We start from the raw sequence: 22,980 nt of genomic DNA, 5'->3' as shown, positions 1-22,980 counted from the left end.
AATAAAAATTGCTTAAAGTTTTAAAGTAATATTATAAATATTCTAAAATTATTTTTATTATTATATCATATTTATCAATGAGAATTTAATTACATTATGAATATATATAATGAATATATAATAAGAATTCATGAAGTTTTAATAATTTACAATAAAATTTTTATTTGAATTAATATTATCTGTTCTAAAAAGATCGTGAACCATTTTCTTCAATTAAATTTAACTCTACTATGATTTTGTAAGAAAACGTATCGGGCCAACTCAATAAAACACGTTATCTCACTTTACCCAATTCTATAATTAACCGTGATCGCAAAAAAGTTTTTGTACGAATTCCAGTTTCTTATCAAATATTTGCTGTATGGTCCAAAAATCAGTATGTTTAAAAATATCAAAATTTTTTAATAAAATGAATAATATTTGAATCGTTTTAAACAGAAAATTTTATATATAAAAATATTTTTTTTTATCAAAAATAGTTTACAAAACTTACTTTAGATGATAATTAATAAAATTTTAAAAATTAATATATATATTTTTCAATAAATATATAAGTAAATGAATAAAAAAATAAACAGACACTTATATATTTATGTCTATATAGTTATTCCTATAAAAAATAGATAATAATTTAAAATTATTATAATTTTTCTATTATTAATAATTTCAATAATTTATTAAACATATTGGATTATTTAAGGTTTCGATGCAAATTTTAATTTTCTCCGATTCATTATATTGCTTTCTATTTTGTATATTTTAAAAAATCAATGATAAGTAGCCTGAAAAATTAATTAATTTTTTAATATTCGTCTTATTCTTTCATTTATAATGAATATTTCATTCATTCAAGCAAAAATTAAAAATCCATATAATGAATAAATATTTTAGATAAATTTTATTTATATTAACCTTTGAATGATGTCAAAAGTAATTACAACATATTTCTTAACTAATATTCTCTATTTCGTATGTAATGTTTCTTATTATTTTAGAAAACATAGACTATAGTCTAATAGATATGATAAGGATTATCATGGTACACGCAAGTTTGGGTTTATGATAAACGTAAACAATATGGTTTACATTTATCATAAATCCAAATCATACCAGTTTTCCGTTTCATAATTCTGTAATTATACAAACTTAAAAACGTTTTATTCTACATCGACAATGAATTTAAAAAAATAAGAAAAAAATCATAAACTTCATAATAAAAAATTAAATATATATATATATATAAATATTATCTATCTATTTATAAAAGAATTAATATATATCTATAGCATTTCTAAGAAAGGAATCTAAAATCGCCATGTTCATTTACTATATCATTACCTACTCATATATAACATTAATAATATTAACATAAAAATAAAAAAAGGAAAAAAGATCAATAACTTCAAAGACATTAATCATCATTCTATCCCACTTTTCATTTGATTTTTATCATATTTTAATTTTTTATAACATCAAGAATGATTTCAAATGTATGTATAATAATATCAATTTTATCAATATTAAATATGATCAATCGCGTTAATATTTATAATATAATTCAAATATAAAAATAAATCAAAAATTAAAAATAGAAAGGAAAAAAAGTACTAAAAAAAAATAATAATAACTTCGTACTACGTATTTAAACTTACATTAAGTACAAGTGCACTTAATACAGAGATTAACCTAATACGAGTGCATGCAATACGCAATCCAAGTCCTCTCTCTTCTTTCTCTCTTTCTGTGCACATCGACTAGTTATCTTTGTTACTCCAACCGACTACTCGCTACGGATATACACATGCATACCTATAGGTGTGTACGAGATACGTATACGTAAAAAGGCAACTACGTACGATATGGTGCAACCACATTGACCGTGGTCAGGATTGGCTCGACCGATTTATTAAGTCGTGCAAATAAGCGAACGAAAAAGTACCATCAGCGGAGCGAATTTTATTCTCCAACGGTTGATAAACGATGTGGTGATAATAATTACTAAGCGCGGCGTGATACGCATACCGACAAAGGAATAGCTGACGTAAATACCGAAAGAAAATCGATAGGGCATCGAGCGACAGTAATTTCATCTGTATGTAACGCATGATAGAAAAAAAAAACTAGGCGGATGGACCACAGCCCGACTTTTCTATAAACCAAAAATATAATAAGCCAAAAATATACAAAAAATTTTAGATTAAATAATAATTCGTTCTGTACAAGTTTGTAACTACTAAAGGAACTTAATCGATAATAAGATAGTAAAAAAGAAATGAAGGAAACCTTTGAAATATGTATATATAGATCTATACATGTTATTAATTACTTTTCCAATTTTACAAGGTAAAATTGCAAAAAGTTTTCTAATTTTTTTAATACTAAAAGTTTTAGTTATTAAGTAATATAATACATATAAATTTACATCGATCGTTTCCAAATATTTATACTAGCATAAAAATAAGAAATGGTTAATATTTAATCATAATTATTCGACTACTTAGTGACGCATTGTTTCAATAACTAAAATGATACATTATATATATATATATATATATATATATATACACATAAAACGTTTCATCCGTGCAAAGCAGTGATAACCACGAGAGAAAATTTATCACGATCGACGAAGTATCAATTGTATCTGATTACGTAATAGCAGAACGTTTAATCAGCTGATACGCTAGGTCGCGTGGTGAGAGAATAAACACATATCAGATGTTCTCATAAATGAACAATTCTATTTCAAGAGGACTGGATTAAAACAGAAAAAGTTTAAAATTGCTTTCAAAAAATTGATAAAAATAAGACATGACAAACAATATATATAATAAAAATTAAATATATTGTTTTCTTTATATACATATTATACTACTATAGATCATATTTGAAATTTATTTCTTAATCTTATTAGATATTCAGTTTATTTCTTATTTATTTTAATAAAAAAAAGAACATGTCCGAAAATTACAAATAGATTTTACAAAATAAAGTACAAATCCTATATATATCTATACATATCTAACCATTTAAGATTATTATGCATTTTATTGACAAACATAAAATAAACGAATCTCAGGTATAAACATAAAATGAAATCAATAAAATAAAAAATAAGATAAATATAATATATAATAAATATAATAAAGTAAATCAATATATTATTTCACATAACATAATACGCATAATATATATTATTATTCACTCAAACTTTCATATTGATCTTATTAATAAAAATAAAAAATAAATATAATACAAACATGAACGTAAGGTATGCCGCGTACATTGATGTAATAATTTACGCTTGATACCTCCAACGAGAATTTTATAGCGTAAAATCATACGCATATGTCTTTCTGCGTTTCTTACCGCTTTCTCGAACGACTGCTTCATTCAAGCTCTATCAATTATGGCGTACACTGTACAGCGTTCCTTTACACCATATATGCGAAGAGTAATAGTTTTGCGTATTACGCGTTATCGCGTGCACGTCAAACAACAAACCAGATGAATAAAGAAAGCATACGAGACCAGCTACATACGTAATATCGACATGTAGTCAACGGCTTCGATATTCGTGAATTTCATATCTACACGTGAGATAAATTGTGGCCGAATGGTTACATACGAAGCTAGACACGATAAATCGAAGCATCCCCGTGTGAGTGAACGTAATGCAGCACGGTGATGAGCGTATGTAAACAAGAAGTCGCGCCGATGCGGCATGCTTCGAGTTATTTATAGAGACCCATTATTGTGCAACAAACGTGGCTTTACGTAACGCACGTAGTATACCCTGGCCGGCTGTCGGTCACTCGGCCGTATACAAAGGAACTCGCTTTCCTCGTCCTTTCGTCTTTTTTTTCTTTATTCCGCCTTTATTATTTCTTTTTTCAAATTCTAACATTCTCATTTATCTTAGCTGATAAAAAAAAACCAAAAACCACATCTATTTCTATCGCCAATATAAACAAAAATTTGTATAGAATCATAAATTATAAAAAATTTTTTGAATTTACTTTGAAACTTTTGTTGATTGAGGAATTCATAATGGAAAAATGATCGAAAGAAAGAAAAGTAATATTACAAAGAAAACAAAATAATACATACATACATATTTTATATATATATATATATATATATATATAAAATCTGAATGTAAATGTTATATATACTGCATATATACTTTTTAAATCTTAAAATGTTTAAAAAATGATAAACAATTAATAGCAATACCTATCTATTTTAACAATCACTTAACATTAAATTTCTAATACAATTTTTACTAAATATTTTTACTAAATATGATATAATAGTTATAGATTCAAGAATATTGGAAATAATAAAAAAATTAATTGAATAAAATATTATAAAACATTTAAATTTATTATATTATAAATAATGAAAGAGAATAATGAAAAAAATAATTTAATCATTTTCAAATCTACGATTGAATTTAAATAATTGTATATTTATTATTGCTAAAAAAATAATTATTAAAGCATGATTCTCGCGCCATGCTTGTTTGGGCGTGAACGATGGTATATGCGTTTGACACATCTTCAATATAAATAATTCAAAATAAATATTCTTCCGTATATACTAAATATGATATTAGAAAAATTAAAATAAAAATAAAAAAAATTCGCTATGAATCGAATGAAATAATCTCATCTAATTGCATCACATAGAAGACTATTATGCCGGCCGGCCGGCCGGCCGGCTTCACGACAGCTGGCTATCGAGACTAGGATTTTGTTTGTATTGTGTACACGTTTTATCCGTGTCACGATTACCGAGACTTGCCAATGACACCGCGACGTCGACAGTGATGACGATGTTAGCGATGGTATCGACATGATGGCGAATAGAACGAGAAGGTGATAGACATTATTACAGTCGCAATTGGCATGATTTGATAAGGAGGACAAGCACGCCTTCCTTTACCAATAAATTTGTGTCATCTTAGCTATTGAATTCGCAAAGAAAACGCTATACCATGTATTTAAAATCAGAAATGACGTGGCATGTCAAACTGAACTGCTCTATACACTATATAATGCTGACGTACACGCGAACGCGTATGTAACTCACACGAATTTTCAGAGTCGACACATGGCCGTGTGTGCATTTGCACATTCCGATTACTTCAAAATTTTCACGCTTAGTTTAAATAATTTAATCTATGAAAAACTTACCCGCACAAATTAGTTTCTTGTTCCTCGGTGGTTTCAACAATTTCTTCAAGTAGAATTCGATCCTCACTACCAAACACTGACATATCTCGTTAGTCCGCAGCACTGAGAATCCCGCCGCGCGATTCCACGTCCCAGCAACCGTCGTCGCGGCAGCGAAAAGACGACGGGCTTTTCTCGCACACTCCACAAAAACGACGCGCACACCTCACGCCTATGACGCGGATTCTCCGGAACTCGTTAATTAATTTTTTAAACCACGGTGGCACGCACCGAGATTCGTCCACGGAACAGCCACTCCGCGCGGCGCACACACAACGCCCGAACGCGTTTTGTAATGGCGATCTTTGGCGGGAAACAGCTGAGGGCCCCCACAGAGTACCACGAATCACTCCGCCACCGGCTTCAGGGCCGTCACCATTTATGGTCCATTCAGTGCCCCTTTCTCCCTTTTATAAATATGCGTCACTCTTTATTTATACAAAATTTTTGCAAATTTTAAGTGCCGTCAAACACATTCAATTTTTAATACAACTTATTTTTATCGTGTATGCACTCTAACATATCTTCAATTAATCGTATATATTTGTTCAATGGAATTAATATCAATACGCATATATAAATAAGAATATTAACAAAGTACTTAAATTTCACTATAAGATTTAAAATATGAATTGATAATGTCCAATATTTCATAAAATAGTACTACATTTCAAATCAATCGTTCTATAAATTTCATCGCGATTTATAAGATAATTTTATACGTATATGCCGACAAAACCATCACGTGACACATACTAAATATTATTATCCAGGATACTTTATCGATGGAAATATCACTCACACACTGTAGTAGTGAAACTATATAAATGAAAATATAATCGAATGCGTAATAAAGTTCGTTGTCTTGATTTTCTATTCTGGTAAAACACAATAGTAACATTTGCAGGTACACAATTGCAGACGTGCACAAAGATTCACGGTATTAAACGCTCGAAAACCATTTTCAAGGCACTCGCGAAAAGTTTAATGGACGCGGTTAGGGTGAACTCTATATCGTACTCTGCCCTGGACAATGACTCTCTTTGGACCAATCCCACACCAGCTCATCTTTGGTTTCATATTGCGTTTCCACAGTTTTCTGCAGGTAGTTGTAAACAGGCTACCTACTGCTTTACAACAGATCACTGGTATATCTAGATGCTTCTTAGCGAGCTATTGTTAGAAATATTTAACGCGATAGAAGGGACTACTTTCATGTCGCGTAGGTTTACGCTAGAGGAATGGTGCGGCCGCGCGGGAAACATCTGCCAGCTGGCAGAGGCCCCGCCCATAGAATACGCCAGTCTCCCCCACTTCCCCCACTTCACAAGTAAACGCACATATACTACGTTAAGCCATCTGTACATCCATGACGCGCGCGCACACAATCTTTTATCCTGGTCCTTCATCAAGTTTTCTGCGCAATGTTACATGATACGAAAGTATAATAAAAATTCGTTGCTTCTTCATATATATGATATAGGTATCTTAAGTGGATTGTCTTGTTTATTTTTATATAAATATGTTTCAAGATGATTGATGAAAAATATATAAACAAAATAAAGTAATAAATAAAAAAATTTTATATTATATTTATTAGTAATATTTTTATCTCTTATATAATTTTATCATTAAATTAATGTTGTTTTCATTTAAAACGGCGAATCTAAATATCTAAATTTATATATTTCATTATGTTTATTAGATATATATATATATATGTTTTTTGATTAAATAATATTAAATTTTTAATTCATATTATGTGATATGACTTTAAATAATTTTAATACGCTTCATTTATAAATTGATTATTTTTTTAAATATATTTTTTAATAATATGCAAAAAATAATAGGTATAAAAAAATAAGTGTATAATAATATAAGTATAAAAATAATAAACTTTCAGAATCCATGTATATTTAAGTTCTTCGTGAATTTTATCTGCTTTATTTACTGAAAATTAATAATTTTTAAAAGTGTTTAAATATATAGTTTAATTATTATAATTGATTCTTCTGATAATAGAATTCAAGTAAATGTTTGTTAAGATATTTTTTAAATAATTTTTTCAGAGAAATTTCATTAATTTTTCTTATTTAAATCAATAAGTTCTCAAAAATCGTGTAGCTACTGCCATCTAACGGCCAATTATTGCACATGCTAAAAATAACGGAACGACAACCGAAATATAAACACTCAGATGATTTAATATAAACAATGTACTTTCATCATTATTTGCAAATTTTTTACAATATATGAAAAACATTTATTTTTAATCAATTTCTCTTTAATTGTATAAAAAAAATATAGGAGTCATGAACTTACAAATAAAAAGAGGAAATAAAGATATTCTCACTTTCAAACCTATCGATAAATACTGTCGATTAAATTATATTTTTTTTATATTCTGATATAGTTAAAAATAATATTTAAAGACTGTATTCATAGTTATTATTTATATATAATATTCATTTATATTAATATTTTACATCATATAAAATAAAAATTGCATACATTACAATTTAGAAAAAGATAACTATGAATACGCCTTAAATGTGTAAAATGAAAATAACAATTTTTTCAATTCTTATTCTTATTTCGTTTCATTCATTAATCCGGAAAATGATTTTTTTTTAAACTAAATTTTATATTTCCAATTTTAAAAATATAAATCTTATTTTAATCTTAAATCTTTAACTGTTTTTAATGTGAATGGGGAATGACATGTATGCAAGTATGAAATCATGAAGCATTTTTACTAATATATTATAAGACAGCTATTTACTCAGTATTATTTGACTGAGTAAAAAATATTTTTGTTTAGAAAGAGAAGTGCACATTTAGACTTTTTTTCAGTTTTATTTTAATTAGTATGTAGTATTATTTAAATGCTCGATGTTTCGTGTAAAAAAATTGCATAAATACACGTATCATTTAATTTTCCATTATTAGTGCGTTTGCATATCTTAAATTATCTAATTATTATAAAACAATTTTTAAGAAGAAAAATGTTTTTTTTTTAAATATTTTCATATTTTTAAATTAGACATTGCTTTTCTCTGAAAAGATTAAAATTGTTATGTTAGTTTTTATACTAATTTTATACTGGACGTTATTTTGTTTTCAAATAAAAAATGATTGATATAACACATAGAAATCTGTTATTTTTTGTTTTTTAATTTGTAATTGATATTGTTTTATTCTTTTGTACTCACAGTTATGTGTGATTAATATATTTTAAACAAAATCCAAACTTCGTATGTTTCTAATTGTAATACTATTTATAATGCCTCCCAATTTGTACACAATGATTTAAGAAAACATTATTTTTTCTTCAGCAGATATATCTATATAATATTCTCCGAATTAATAAATTTTTACATTGTTAATGTAAAATCGCTCATTATCATAACAAAAGAAAATACTTCACTTTACTTCAATTCAAATTCTGGTATGATCATAACTATAAAATCTAGATGATCATTTATATGTTTTGAATCTAATATTTTATCAATTAACTGCTAAGAAAATGTTTGGAACCAAATTAAATTGGTACCTCATGAGATTCCAAAATATTGAATAAATAAAGAGAGTAACCATGTTACTCTATCATACTAAAAATAGTATATAAGGAGCCTAAGGCAAATTAGTCTCAGACTTTGCTCGACTGGTTTGATTTACTGTAATGATTATAAAGCTACATATAGATACAATATCTGTTATACAAATGCATCAACCACTTTCTAACAATTATGCTTCTTTTATACTGTGGTTATCTCTTCATTCTTTTTCAGAAAAAGTAGCTAAACCTAATACTGTGCTAAATGCTATATTTACAAGATTGATTAGAAGTTGACCATTTCTTTTTATTTAATTATGTACATTCGCGTGTGTGGTTCTTGATTACAATAAAGAGTAAATCAACAAATTTATTAAAATACATAAAACTATTTTAATATTGCGAATTATATGATTAAGGCAAATATGATTGAAACTGTAATGAATTGATATTCAAGAAGTTATTTGTACTTTATGATTCATTTTACTATATTTTTATTTCCCACACTAATATATTTTTGTTGATTTACTCCTAAATTTTTGTTTTAAATTACATTCTTTAACTTTCGGTTTGTTTAAAAAAAATTCTTAAATATATTAGCATTTTTTTTAAATGTGGTTCATGCATCTGCAATCAATTTAGTGCAACGTGAAAGCATGGATTTACAAATAACGGCGTCGTGAAAAATTAAAAAATTGCTAGAATAATTAACTTCTAATATACATCAAAATATGTAAATGTAACATGACAAATTTTCTCTTAATATTTCAGATAACAATTTACATAAATATAAATATGAATTTTCATTTTATTTTTCTATCAGATTGTTAGAATATTAAGTTGGAAAGTCAAACTACATAAAATTATGAATTTATGTAAATCTTTTCATTCTAGAATTCATCTTTAGTTGGATACATTGAAATAATTATTGTATTTTATTTTAATATAAAAAGAAATAATATATTTATAATTTTACAGTGTTTTTGCTATTTTAAGAAAATTTATCTATTTAATTTTCAGATAATCTTGAAAGAAAATATAAATTTTTAAAAGAGAAAATATTTTAAAATATTAATTTTTTAATAAAATTATTTTTCTTTCTTTCTTTTAAATATATAAGTAAATATATTTTAAATTATTTATGTAATTTTAAATCGAAATAATTTTTTCTCCCTCTTTTCCTTAATGAATTTCTTTCTTTTTTTAAATGAATGTTATTCTTCTCAAATTGATATTGATGAGAGAGCAAAATCTCTATTTTTAGCAATTTTGATACATATGTGTATATATATTTATTTATACATATACTTATATACAAGATATTTGGACAAAATAGATAGAAAATTTAAGGGATAATTTTAAAGGCCGAAATAAATATAAATATTAATATGCAAAATTTTTAAAGAAATTGTCAAAGAAAGCTTATTTTTTAAATTATAAATAATTTTGTACTAAAAAAAAGCATGAAATTATTCTATTTTTGTCATACTCTATTTCCATTTTTCTTCATCTAGTGCAAAATTAATTTGCTTATAACTTAAAAAATAAATTTTATCAGACATTTTTGCATATCAACTTTTGTGTTCGTTTCAGTTTTTAAAATTATTCCTTAAATGTATCTATATATTTCATTCAAATATCCTGTATATATACATGTGTATATACATACATATATATATATATATATATATATATATATATATTAATAATAAAGCATATAACAAACACTGTATATAACCATGATGAAACATGAATTTTAATTACTTGCTTCTACATGCCTTACCTGTAAATCCATGTTTATTTGTATGCAATGATGGAACTTATTCATGGTATTAACTATGTACTATCTTTGTTATAATAACTTTTTCAATCCTAATTTCAACCTTTCCTGAGCTGGATTCACTTTGATTTTCAATTGTTGAATAAGATCATATATTTTTAAAGAAGGCCCAACTTTAAAACCTGTAAGGTCTATTATTTGGTCCTTAGTAAGTGTCAATAGAGTTTTTCCATCTATTTTACGTTTACTAAAATTATCGCAATATGTTGCACAATCGTTAACACGAAGAAATTGTGCAACATCAAACACATTCCACTCAGATGGCACTAAGTCACCAGATTCAGAACTTTTTTGAACACCATCTGCTAGCCTTGGGATGTATTTGCTAGAGGCAGATGTTACCTATGAAAAAAAATTACTTTAAAAATTTATATTTAAAATTGTTTATTAAATAAGATTATATAAGATTATATAAGATTTGATATCATATTTAATAGATATCTTAATAAAAAAATTTATTGATAATTTTTTAAAAATTTCTAAATATATAAGCAATATAAAAAATAAATCAAACCATACTCACATTAATATAGGATGTTGCGGTTCGTTCTTTTGGTGGTGGAGGACTTTGTATCTCACTTTGAGTATCATTTAATGCTTGACCTTGTCCAGTAGTAGGACTGGGTAAAGTTTGATCAGGTCCAGCTGGCTCTTCTGCTGGTTCTGGTTCCCTATTTCTTTGTTCTGGTAGACTTTCCAAATCACATTCTCTTTCAATTTTTATTCCTTGAGCAGGCTCAACTTCGCGTTCGCGTTCGCGAGCCATGCTGATACGTTCACTGTGCCGAGGTAGAATGTTTTTCGCGCAAGATACTTTGTTGCTTTTCTTCAATTTTCTCTTAGCTTTACGTTTAAGGCCTCTTGGTGATTTTACTTAAAAAAAAAAAAAAAATAAATAAATAAATAAAATAAATATATCCAAATATCATCATTAAATATTTAAATCATTTATCACTTTAATTTATAATTTTTCACAATTATTATAATTAAAAAATTCTTTAAAATTTATATTTATTATATTCGGAATATATAATTATAATTCATGTAAAAAAATATCTTACATATAAAAATAATTACACAAAGTATAATTGCATATATTATAATTATAAATAATTATGACTATTATATAGAAAAAAATAATCTATTTTCGAAAATATTTTCAAAATAAGAAGCCAGTTTTTAATTAAATTAGAATATCAAAATATGAAAAGAATATTTACCAGTAGGACTAGTGTTTTTATTGAGTACACGGGGCCCTTCTAATTTATGATCAACAAGGTCACACCATCCAACTGGATAAATGTCAGGACTCTGACAATCTAACCATTGATCATATTCATCCTCCCAACCATCAAAGTGTACTCTTAATAACCTTCCAATTACCCTAGTAATAGTAGCAACACAAACTAATCTAGGATCCATTAGATCAGCAGCTTCAAGTCTCATTCCTTCAATAAATCCATGTTGAGGTATTTCCTATAATAAAAATTTTTATTTATCTAAAAATAAATCTATAAACAAATACAAAATATAAAAATATAACAATTTATGATAAATGTTTATTTATATAAAATTAAAAAAAATTTATTTTTTATTATTAAAATTATTTCTAAAATTACCCTATTAAATAACTGCACAGGAGCAGGTATAGTATTTGTCTCTGTTAAATATGCATCCCATGTAAATGTAGTAGGATCATAACCCTTTGGTGGTGTAAGTGGTAATCCATGTTGAGAACAAAATCCAATTGGAAAGATACAAGGTGAACATGAATGATAGCAAAACCAATCAGCACCACTTGCATCTTCATCATAACTATCTATGCGGATCATTATATAATCTTCTTTTAAAACTTGCATAACTGTTGCTGCACATATGGCAGAAAGATTAAGAGGATCAATAGCTTCTACTTTCATTCCTTCTCGAAATGTATATCCAAGATGTACGTGATGGTTCTTTGGCACATAGAAGAGATCTTCAGTCGCATCATCTTCACACAATTTTGATTTTGACACACGCTCTAAATATTCAGGATATGCATCCAATGTTTGTCCTATACGTTTAGCCCAACCAACGGGATGTATAAGCGGGGAATCTTCGTGGCACCAAAAACCATTATCTTCGGGTGGTGAATCATAATATCGTACATGTAACCGTTTACCCACAATTTTTTGTATTGTTGCTACTTTTACTTGCGAGATTCTATTTTTGTCTACTACTTCTAAGTGAAGTCCACATCTAAAACGCGACTTCATACTATCATTAACTTTATTATAAAAATTAGTTGGCAGTGTTCTTGCACCTGTTAATCGTCTCATTAGAAAATCTTTCCAGTCTTTGTATTTATTAGCAATTGCTGAAAAAAATTATTAATTTATTGTTATTAATTTTACAAAAAAAAGAAAAGGAAATATTAATGAAAATATATACTTTATAAAAGATATTTACTTACTATTAGGTGGAATAAGAGGTTTGCCAATTGTTGCACACCAACCTACTGGATGTATATCATTCGAGCACAATGATACCCAAAAATCTTTGTCAGCATTAAGTCCAAAACCTTCATACCTTAATAAAGCTCTATATCCAGATATACGTAATACAGTAGCAACCCAAAAAGAATCTGGAAAAGCTTCACATACTTCATCACAATCAGTATTTTCTACTTCTACTTTCATGCCAACTGTGATATTATCCCATATTTCTGATATAGGTGCCTAAAATATAAAAATTTAAATTTAAAAAAATTGCAAAACATATAAATTAAGAATTATAAAAATAATAAAAGATAAATTATAAATTATATATATATATCATTTTAATATTGAATAGAACACTAACATGTTTAAAGCAAGATACTGGAGCAGCACAAAATCCAGGTTCAATTAATTGTGGAGTCCAATCATAAGAACCTGCCATTTCAGCAGTTCTTTTTCTTCTTACAGGTAAATCCTCTGGCATTACTAGTTCAGATATAACTTTCTCTTTTTCAAGTTCAGAAGATTCTTTTATATCTGTTTCTTCTTTTACTATGGCCTAAAAAATTTAAAATAAATTATACAATTTTTTCAAATTACAATTACAAATTTACACAAATTACTTTTATTACATAAACTTACATTTTTCATTACTTTAGATTCATTTGGAGATGATGAATTTAGAGATGTAGGTGCTTCTATTGAATGAGATGGACTATATGTAGAATCAGCAGTAGGAGCAGTATGTTCTGAAGATCTTGCACATGCTCTACTGCAAAATCGACGTTCTTTGGTGTAAAATGCATGTTTTACACCAATAGCACCACATTTTTCACAAACAGCTACAAAAAAATAATTTATGATATATAATTTCTATTTATATTTAAAATGTATATTAAAATATACTATATTGAATCTATATTTTACCTATACCATCCTTACGAATGGGAATAAAATTTAAATCTGTATGTGGTTGATATGCAATTGGTGTTTTTAAAACCAATCCAGGATGTTTTATAGGTTTTATTTTTCTATTACGATTGTCCTGAGTAGTTTGTGTTGCTGCATTGTTTACAACTTGTTCCCGTTCTTCATCACCCATATAATCTTCTAATGTCAAATATTCTGTCATTTCTTGCCTTTCAGATTGTGAATCATATTCCTAGAAAATAATAATAAATGTGGCATAAAATATTATATACATATTATACGTTCAATATATATATATATATATATATGTATATATATATATGTATATAATATAATATAATCTAATATATCTATATATATATATATATATATCATTTTTAAAAAATTTTTTAAATTTACCTGTTGTATTTCTTGGGCATCAACAGCTTCCATAGCTTCATCAGGTTCTGAACATTCATTAGGAAACTGAGGTGGTAGGTACCGTACCATAGTTGTAGGTGCAATTTGATGATTCCTAATGTCTTCATATGGATTTGAACCATGAGAAAAGAATGGACTTTCAGCTTGACGTGGATCCAACATAAGTTCATGTGTTGGTTCTCCATGTACCATCATATCTCCCATCCATACCATCCCTAATTCCGGTAATCCAGGGATGGAAGCATACACTGAATTCATACAAATATCCATTCCTATATTCACATAATGATTAAAATATTACTTTTAGACAGATTATGTACATTAATATTTTTTAGTGTCAAATAACGAATTATTATAATTGAAATAATAACATTTCAACATGAAACAAATTATTTTATACAAATATAATAAATTTAATGAAATTAAAATACTTAATAGGTAAGATGATTCTTAGTATATACAAAATTTAACGACAATGCATTATACAATATATAATACAAAAACAGTTTTCTAAATTGATAATATTGTAATTAAAATCTATTCTATATAATATAAAATGTAAAAAAAAACTCAATATGATTTATTTCTCAAAGCGACGCCGAAGCTTTGAAAATCAACATTTATTCAACCTTTTCCACTGGGAAACATGTCTCAAAAGAAGAAGATTCTCTTTGAAGATACACCATATCCTGTGTAAAGTATTCAATCCCAAGATCATAAATTACGATGTAATTTAACGCGCGAACATATCACATAGCGTAGGAAAACAAGTACGAACCATTAGAAGCTTGCATGTCCATGACAAAGCAGAGCCAGAAAACTCCTGTATATTCAAGTGATGTACAAATTACAACGCCATCTGATATGAATCATTGTTATTACATAAACTGGGCGGTATAAACGAAATTTTAGTTCTTCATTTCTTATTATTTTATATCAAAAATCTAATATGAAGAATCTAAGGAAAAGATATGATCAAAATATATCACACAAATATATAACAATTATTTAATTTAAAATTTATAGATTTAAAAAAAATTATAAATTTAAGTATAATTATTAATTATTTACATCAATATTAAATCACATAATCTAAATTAAAATCTAATAATTTAATAATAGTATATTAAAGTGTAAATTAGAAAAAAATATTAAAATAATTTTATTACTATAATTAATAATATTAATATTAATATTAAATTGTAATTTCATTATTATTTATATGATCATATAACATTTAATAGAAGATAAATTTTGTTTTAAAATTGTCTGAAATTAAATATTTAATAATTTAATATTTAATTATTTATCATTTTATAATATCATTTATAAAAATAACAAATTTAAATAAATATGATTTAAAGATATAATAATAAAATTAGTTTATAATAAATCTAATGAACTTTATTCATAATTATCTTAAATGTATATAATTTATAATTTATAAATAGTTTTAAGAAATAATATTATTATAATAATTTTTATCATACCAAAGCAGATTAAAAATTTTTGTTTTCATTTTCTCTTCCATCTATCTAGTTTATGCAATCAAATGATATTATCTTTCTTTAAAAATAATTGTTATTATAATAAAAATTAATAAACTATTCATTATTATAATAGATTTATTTTTGAAAAAGTTAGTCACATTAAATACTACATATATAAATATTATTTCTTTCTGAAAATATATTATTATATCTAAGTTTTTTTTGATGTAAAAATTTTATCTATATTTGTAAAAAATTTTTACAATTTATACAATCTCATATTGGAATTTTTCTAATGTATGATTAAACAATAGAAGTCAGCACATATAAAATTCAAATTCATTTAAATAAAGAATTCAAAATATATTATCACCAATTTAAATTAAATTATGTTCTAATATTACCATTTTACAATGATTGAGAATTAAATTTTAATTTAATTTATATTAAATTAACAATAAATTTGCATATTATTTGTGATTTATGATAATATATTTTTTATTAATTAAATAATTATATATTATAATACTAATTGCATCATATGGAATTTTTTCATTGTGTACTGAGATTTTTATTGAATCATGGATTAAATTGAATAAAAAGATTTAATATATCATGTAATTCACAAAAATGCGAAATTTTATACGTAAATAATTAATAATCATTAAATTCAGACAATAAATGCTCTAATTTTCGGATTCTATATGTAAAAATCTATAAAAATATTAAAAAAAAAAGTTATATGAGTTTATAATGTTGAAAAGAAACATTACAATGTTTGATTTCTAAATTTTAAAATCAAATTAATATATTAAAAATATATAATGATTGTTTTTTTTTATAGAAATTGATTGATATATGTATATTGCTACATAAATTTATATAAAAATATAATTATATTTTTTTATTATATACATTATTTAAACAATAAATTATCGAATGTAAGTAAAATTATATAATCAAAATTTTAAAAAATTACGATAACTTTTAAAATTCTGAGAATGAAAATGGAAAATTACATTTTCACAAATTTCGTAGAATTATTTGTTTTTTAATATAAATATAAATTGACACAAACACAAGTCATTTTCATAAAAGTTAAATATATAGTAAAATTTATATCGATAAAAATTGATACATTTTATAAATATTTTGTATTTTAATATTGATATTATGTTATTCAATAATTAAAATGGCAATATCTATTTGGTTAAGCTCTGAAGATTCGATTTGATTATTAATTGATATATAGATAATATATATATAAAATTAGATTAGTAATAATAATTTATGTATTAATATATACACATACACACACACACACACATACACATACATATAGTTTATTATCATTTTATTTTCATTTTAAAGAATGACTTGCAAAATTTTTATTTTTTTTCTTCAATTCTTTGATTCTTAATATATGTATTTATATTTTAAATGTATATGTATGTGTATTTATTTCAAATATAATTATAACGTTTGTAATAATAATTATTAATTTTTGTAATTAAAAAACAAATTATTATTTTATTAATATTAATATATTTTCATTTTTTTCAATAAAGAATTTTTATTTTTACAGAAAAATAAAATAACAAACGAAGATTATTTCAAATTACAACATGAATCAAATACAAAAAACATCAATAGAAATAAAGCTTCCAGTACCATGGGGTCATATTGCAGCCAAAGTTTATGGTCCCTCGAAAGAAAAGAAAATTTTGATGGTACATGGTATTTTAGATAATGCAGGATCATTTGATAGGTTAGTTGAACTTCTTCCACAAGAATATCAATATGTAAACATAGATTTACCAGGACACGGATTGTCATCTCCATTATCATATGGAACACCATTACATTTTTTTGATTATGTATATTCAATATTACTTGTTTTAAATGCATTGAAATGGAAAACCTGCATATATATAGGACATAGTTTTGGAGCTCATATTGGGACATATTTCAGTATTTTATATCCTGGAAGATTTGAAAAAATAATAGCAATTGATGGTTTTATATCTATTCCTATTGAGAATGTTGTTTCTCATATTCAAGATAAATATAATCTAGATGCTTATGCTAAAGACTCTGAAACACTTTACACTAAAGATGAAATAATATATGCTTTAAAATTTAAAAGACAAGAAACATTAAAATTAGATGCTGCAGAAGCTATATTTAAACGTGCTGTTACTAAAGTTAACAATTTGTACAAATATAATCGTGATACAAGATTAAGATTTATGGTAAAACCATCTTTTACAAAAGAACAACAAGAGAAATTTTTTATTAAATATGCAACTAAAACATTAGTAATTGTAGCAGATAATTCCAGTCAAGTAAATTCTTTATTAGAATTATTAAATACAATTCTTAATATTTGTGAGAAAAATAAAATTTCTGTAATTACTGTAAATGGAAATCATGATATACATAATAATTATCCTGAAAGAATAGCATTTCATATATGTAAATTTCTAAATACTAATGATTTGCAAAGTAAATTATAGTTTTATTTTTAGAAAAGAAGAATTGATGGTATTATATCATTATGGAAATATATAGGATAAATTGATATAAATAATTTTATTTTTATATATATATATAAATTTTATTGTATGTACATTGTATTCTTATTTTATATTGTACTTCAATTTTTGAAGTATGTAAGCAAATGTACATTTTAAATATATTATAATTATATAAAATTGTATTGTATTTTAAATTATTTAACTTTTATTCGAATTATTCCTTCAGCTTGCTGAACTTTTATACATACCTCATTACCTTGTAAAATAGAATTTTTTAATTCATCTTCTAATAATATTGCTGTATGATTCATAAATGATCCATTTCTTTTTGTATCATAATTGTGATTTAATGTTAATCTAACTTTATACCAACATACTAAGGCATTTGGCAATAATTTATTATTAGTGGCACTGATTTTTCCAAAATTTATCACACGTTCAGCAACTTCATTTTCTCTCATTTCTATCAATACATTTACATCAGATAAAGGTTCATATAAATATAAACTTGAATTCAAATCGAAAATTTGATTTATCTGTAATATCATAGATACAGTAGATATTATTTATAAGTTAATTATTTTTTTTTTATAACATTTTGTACTTTACCTTAAATTCATTAATATATTGTGCAATACCATAAGAAGTTGTACTATTAAAAGTATTATGAATTTCCTGTAAAAAAAAAAAATAATTGTAAAATAATTATATACTATTTTTTATAATATTTTTATAATTTATGAATATATTTTAATTTAGCAAATATTTTCATAACAATTTTTTATATTATAATAATATATATAATTTTATAATCAATATATTAAATAATATAACTTTTTATCTCTATAATTTTTTAATCAAATAAATTTTAAAATTCTTGCGTTATTAAAAAAAAATATTTTTGATATATTAAAATATAAAATAAATAATTCATAAAATAATAAAAAATAATTTTAAAAACAACTTATAATAGTATAAAAATAATATATCATATATAATGAAATTATATAGTATACTAATATAGAAAAATATTATAATATGCTAAATTAGATATCATATGATATATTTAATAGAAGTAAATATATTATAAATATACTTTTTCAAAATTTGATGTATTAAATGTAATCGTCGACATATTTTGTAAATTTTTGTCTTCTACATAAACCATATTTGGCAAATCATCCGAAAATACAAGTTGGCCTACAAAAAATATTTGTTCAGGTAATAAAATGCCATTTGGTTTAAGTAAACATCTGTAAAAATATCATATGTTTTTAATTAAATTATGATCTTTTTTTTAAATTAAATTAAAATGTAATCATATGTTTAATTATATTATATTTTTTATTTAATTAATATATTTTTTAAATTCACCTGAAAAATTCATGATTGTGTTCTTCATTATAATCTTTTAATTCTCCCTTAATATCAAAATCATGAATAAATATTGTATCTAAAGAATGTTTAATATGATTATATTTTGATACAATACATAGTTTATTCTTGAAACCATTTTGTTCTGCTATTTGTTTAATAAATTGTTGAAACATTATATTTTCATTTTTATAATATAAAACGTCACTGTATTTATTTTCTTTTAATAATATTAATCCATAAATAGGAAATGGAGAAGTATCTAAAATACTGTGTATTTCTTTGCTAACAAATGATTTACTAACTTCAGTAAGTAATTTTATATATTCAGTATCATTTAAAAATGTTACAACTTCTTTTGGTAAACGATATAAAAATTTATAATCATAGTTATCATATTGACAATTATTCAATGTATATGAACATTTAAGTTTTCCTTTTAACATTTCTCCTTTAATTATAATTATATCATCCTTTTTCAATAATTTTGGTATTGTAGGAAAAATAGCAACTTGCCAACATGATTTCTTTTCTGAGGTATCTATTGTTATTTCTTCATCAAGATGTAATTTAAACCATGTTATTAAACCATCTATAGTACCATTGCATTTACATGTTACATTTATTATATTTTTTATGCCATCAATATTAAATTGTTGTAAATCTGATAAATCATTAAAATTAATAGTAAAAAAAGCAGTAGGTTCTACTATATAAGTAACATCCACATTTTTTAAATTTTCTGTATCATAATATTCTTCATCTAATAATACAGATATATTATCAAAGTTTAAAGGACAAAAATGTTTTATTTTATCAAAAATCACAGCTGATTTGTTTCTTATATATTCACATTCAACAGCAGCTACATAAAGTGTAGCTCCCATTGGTATCACTATACCACTTTTATCCAAAACATTCAAATGTACACTTATCATAGATGGTATCACGTGTTCTCCAAATAAACCAGCATCAAAAGTTTCTGTAACTACTAACTTTACTCTAAAAAAAAAGGAAAATATTTTAAATAAAAATAAAATTTTTTATACATAAAATAAATTTGATTTTGTTTATTATATTATTTATTTATTATTATAAAACTAACCTTTCTCTAATATCTGTAGGAATTACAAGATCTGAAGAAAGTTTAGGTAATAATATTATGTTCTTAGCATCATTAGTTTCAAATACTTTCTTTGCAATTTTTAACATTACTGGTGAACATTCACAAGCATAAATTTCTTTGGCACCTGCATTTTGTGCATATAGACTTAATAACCCTGTACCAGTTCCCACATCTAATACAGTATCATATCCTTGAGCAATTCTTTTACGAATTACACATTCAAATGCAGCATTTCTATGTTTATCATTCAACATTGGAAAATGCCATCTATCTACAGCCATGCTAAATGCATTTTGCAAGTTCCTTTCAGCAGGTAAAAAATTAGGATTGGCTTGCAGAGCTCTCTTTAAGAATTTTATTGCCTCTATTGGATCATTATTCCTTTAACAATATATTTTTTCCTCATTATAAGGAATTTTAGCGGTCATGATATCTGTCATATCAAAAAATCAATTTTAAATTGACTGATAATAAATTTACATAAGCAATGAGTTTAATTACCTTAAAAGATGAGCTGCAAAATTATTTAACATACGAGAATTATTTGGATAAATATCTAATGAACGCTTGTAACATAAAAAAACATCTGCAAATCTATTCTCTCCTGCTAATTGAATACCCCACTGACCTAAAAAATAATATTTTTAAATTTTTCTTAAAAAAAACAATTATAGATATAATAACAACATACAAAGAACATCAACAAATGCTTCTTCAATTTCTGATCTTTTCCTAGGACATAATTCTGCTACAACAGTATAATATGCATATGCCTTTCCTACATTTCCAGTTCTATCATGATCATAAGCTTTTTGTAATGATTTTTCAACTATATTATTTAACTCTTTCTGCATTTTTGATGATATTTAATATTTTTCTTGATTTATATTTATCATGAAGAAACATACCCTTTTTTACTATTCGAAATAAAATAAAAATATTTATTAATTACAATTATACATAATCTAATTAATTTAATTATTTTATAAATAGTTTAGAAAATTGTATAATTTCGATATCGATGTACTACTAATTTCGATATCTACTAGTAATAGATAGAATTAATTTTCAATGGATAAATTTTAATTTTTCAATTTTAATAATAAATTTAATAATTTTAATAATAATAAAATATTTTTTAACTTTTGTAAATTAATATGAAAATATAGATTCGATAGAATAACGTGACACAAATTTCATGCAATATCTTATATTACTAAAAATTAAATTTGTATTATGTTTTAGAATTACTTGTAGCATAGACGAAATGTAGAATAGACCTATCATTCCATATTTTTATTTTGCATTCTAATGGCACAGACAAGACACAAGATAGACCTAGGACTTAATGAAATTTTCCTAAATATTCTGACCGCACAAAAAATCAAAATATATTATCATAATCATAAATGAGAAATATATAGAATATATATGATATATATTGCTTGTCATAGAAATATAAAAATCATCTGACTGCTTTATTTTCGTAATTCTCATATATATATATATATATATATATATTTGTAGAATACTTTCGAAGGATTCTAGAGAAGATTTTAAAAAAGAGCCGAATAAATACAAAAATTAATATACAAAAATATTGATTTATTTATTAACTGATAAACAATTTAAGTTCATATTAAATGAAGTACGAACCGGGAGTAGAATGTGACGACCATAGATAAGCAAAATAATTAAAATTAAGATTAAAGTTACTTCAATATATTATACATTATTTAAAACATCAAATTTTATCATTTTACAAATCATTTTCATGATCAAAACATCGAATAACTACAAATAACTGCAAATAATTGTAGTGCCAAATCATTGAGGTTATATATCAACTAGAATCAATTATAATAGTTACGAATAAGTAATATTCAAATATTTTAATAAGTAATTTTATTTGAAATTTTTAGAATAGATACAATAGAATATGATACAAAGTTTCATAAAATATCATATCTATATTATTCTTCATGTTATT

General features: G+C 24.4%; 4 protein-coding genes across 17 annotated transcripts in view; 1 reads left to right on the top strand and 3 right to left on the bottom strand.

The window, feature by feature from the left end:
- LOC107994985 (helix-loop-helix protein 11) overlaps positions 1–6,812 on the bottom strand; it is a 136,877-nt gene extending 130,065 nt beyond the window's left edge. For both annotated transcript variants that reach the window (XM_017052192.3, XM_028665337.2), the window contains exon 1: positions 5,199–6,812. In XM_017052192.3, coding sequence (XP_016907681.1) covers positions 5,199–5,281 — 83 coding nt within the window. In that variant the 5' untranslated portion in view covers positions 5,282–6,812. The remainder of the gene's footprint in view (positions 1–5,198) is intronic.
- A 1,162-nt stretch (positions 6,813–7,974) lies between these two features.
- Positions 7,975–15,394, bottom strand: LOC107995009 (polycomb protein Sfmbt). 5 transcript variants are annotated; one of them, XR_009831842.1, is made up of 11 exons: positions 15,242–15,364; positions 14,443–14,735; positions 14,041–14,275; positions 13,756–13,955; positions 13,478–13,672; positions 13,089–13,353; positions 12,256–12,992; positions 11,857–12,112; positions 11,160–11,509; positions 8,453–10,978; positions 7,975–8,296 (listed from the first exon to the last, which is right to left on the bottom strand). XR_009831842.1 is itself a non-coding variant. In XM_017052230.3 (10 exons), the coding sequence occupies exons 1-10, from the start codon at positions 15,261–15,263 to the stop codon at positions 10,649–10,651; spliced, it is 2,859 nt and encodes a 952-aa protein (XP_016907719.1). In that variant the 5' UTR covers positions 15,264–15,394; the 3' UTR covers positions 8,395–10,648. The 5 variants fall into 5 exon arrangements, 4 of the variants coding, with proteins under 4 accessions (XP_016907719.1, XP_016907717.1, XP_016907720.1 ...); XM_017052230.3 differs by lacking the exon at positions 7,975–8,296 and having other exon boundaries at positions 8,395–10,978; positions 14,443–14,711; positions 15,242–15,394; XM_017052228.3 differs by lacking the exon at positions 7,975–8,296 and having other exon boundaries at positions 8,395–10,978.
- Positions 15,395–16,747: 1,353 nt separating this feature from the next.
- On the top strand, positions 16,748–18,667 carry LOC107994717 (serine hydrolase-like protein 2). Of its 6 annotated transcripts, none has more exons than XM_062081503.1 (2): positions 16,748–16,894; positions 17,539–18,667. In XM_062081503.1, the coding sequence occupies exon 2, from the start codon at positions 17,579–17,581 to the stop codon at positions 18,467–18,469; it is 891 nt and encodes a 296-aa protein (XP_061937487.1). In that variant the 5' UTR covers positions 16,748–16,894; positions 17,539–17,578; the 3' UTR covers positions 18,470–18,667. The 6 variants fall into 6 exon arrangements, with proteins under 6 accessions (XP_061937487.1, XP_061937491.1, XP_061937504.1 ...); XM_062081507.1 differs by lacking the exon at positions 16,748–16,894 and adding an exon at positions 17,083–17,230; XM_062081520.1 differs by lacking the exon at positions 16,748–16,894 and adding an exon at positions 17,281–17,401.
- On the bottom strand, positions 18,544–22,390 carry LOC107994702 (protein arginine N-methyltransferase 9). Of its 4 annotated transcripts, XM_017051716.3 has the most exons (8): positions 22,242–22,390; positions 21,682–21,907; positions 21,492–21,618; positions 20,970–21,371; positions 19,865–20,866; positions 19,587–19,743; positions 19,100–19,165; positions 18,544–19,026 (listed from the first exon to the last, which is right to left on the bottom strand). In XM_017051716.3, exons 2-8 carry the CDS (start codon positions 21,842–21,844, stop codon positions 18,685–18,687), a joined length of 2,259 nt encoding a protein of 752 aa, XP_016907205.1. In that variant the 5' UTR covers positions 21,845–21,907; positions 22,242–22,390; the 3' UTR covers positions 18,544–18,684. The 4 variants fall into 4 exon arrangements, with proteins under 4 accessions (XP_016907205.1, XP_061937450.1, XP_061937446.1 ...); XM_062081466.1 differs by lacking the exon at positions 21,682–21,907 and having other exon boundaries at positions 22,242–22,388; XM_062081462.1 differs by lacking the exon at positions 22,242–22,390 and having other exon boundaries at positions 21,682–22,179.
- Between the last annotated feature and the right edge of the window lie 590 nt (positions 22,391–22,980).

Source organism: Apis cerana, linkage group LG1, assembly GCF_029169275.1.
Source record: "Apis cerana isolate GH-2021 linkage group LG1, AcerK_1.0, whole genome shotgun sequence".
Classification (NCBI taxonomy): Eukaryota; Metazoa; Arthropoda; class Insecta; order Hymenoptera; family Apidae; genus Apis; species Apis cerana.
Note: the sequence above shows the minus strand (reverse complement) of the source record. Positions and strands in the feature narration are given on the sequence as shown.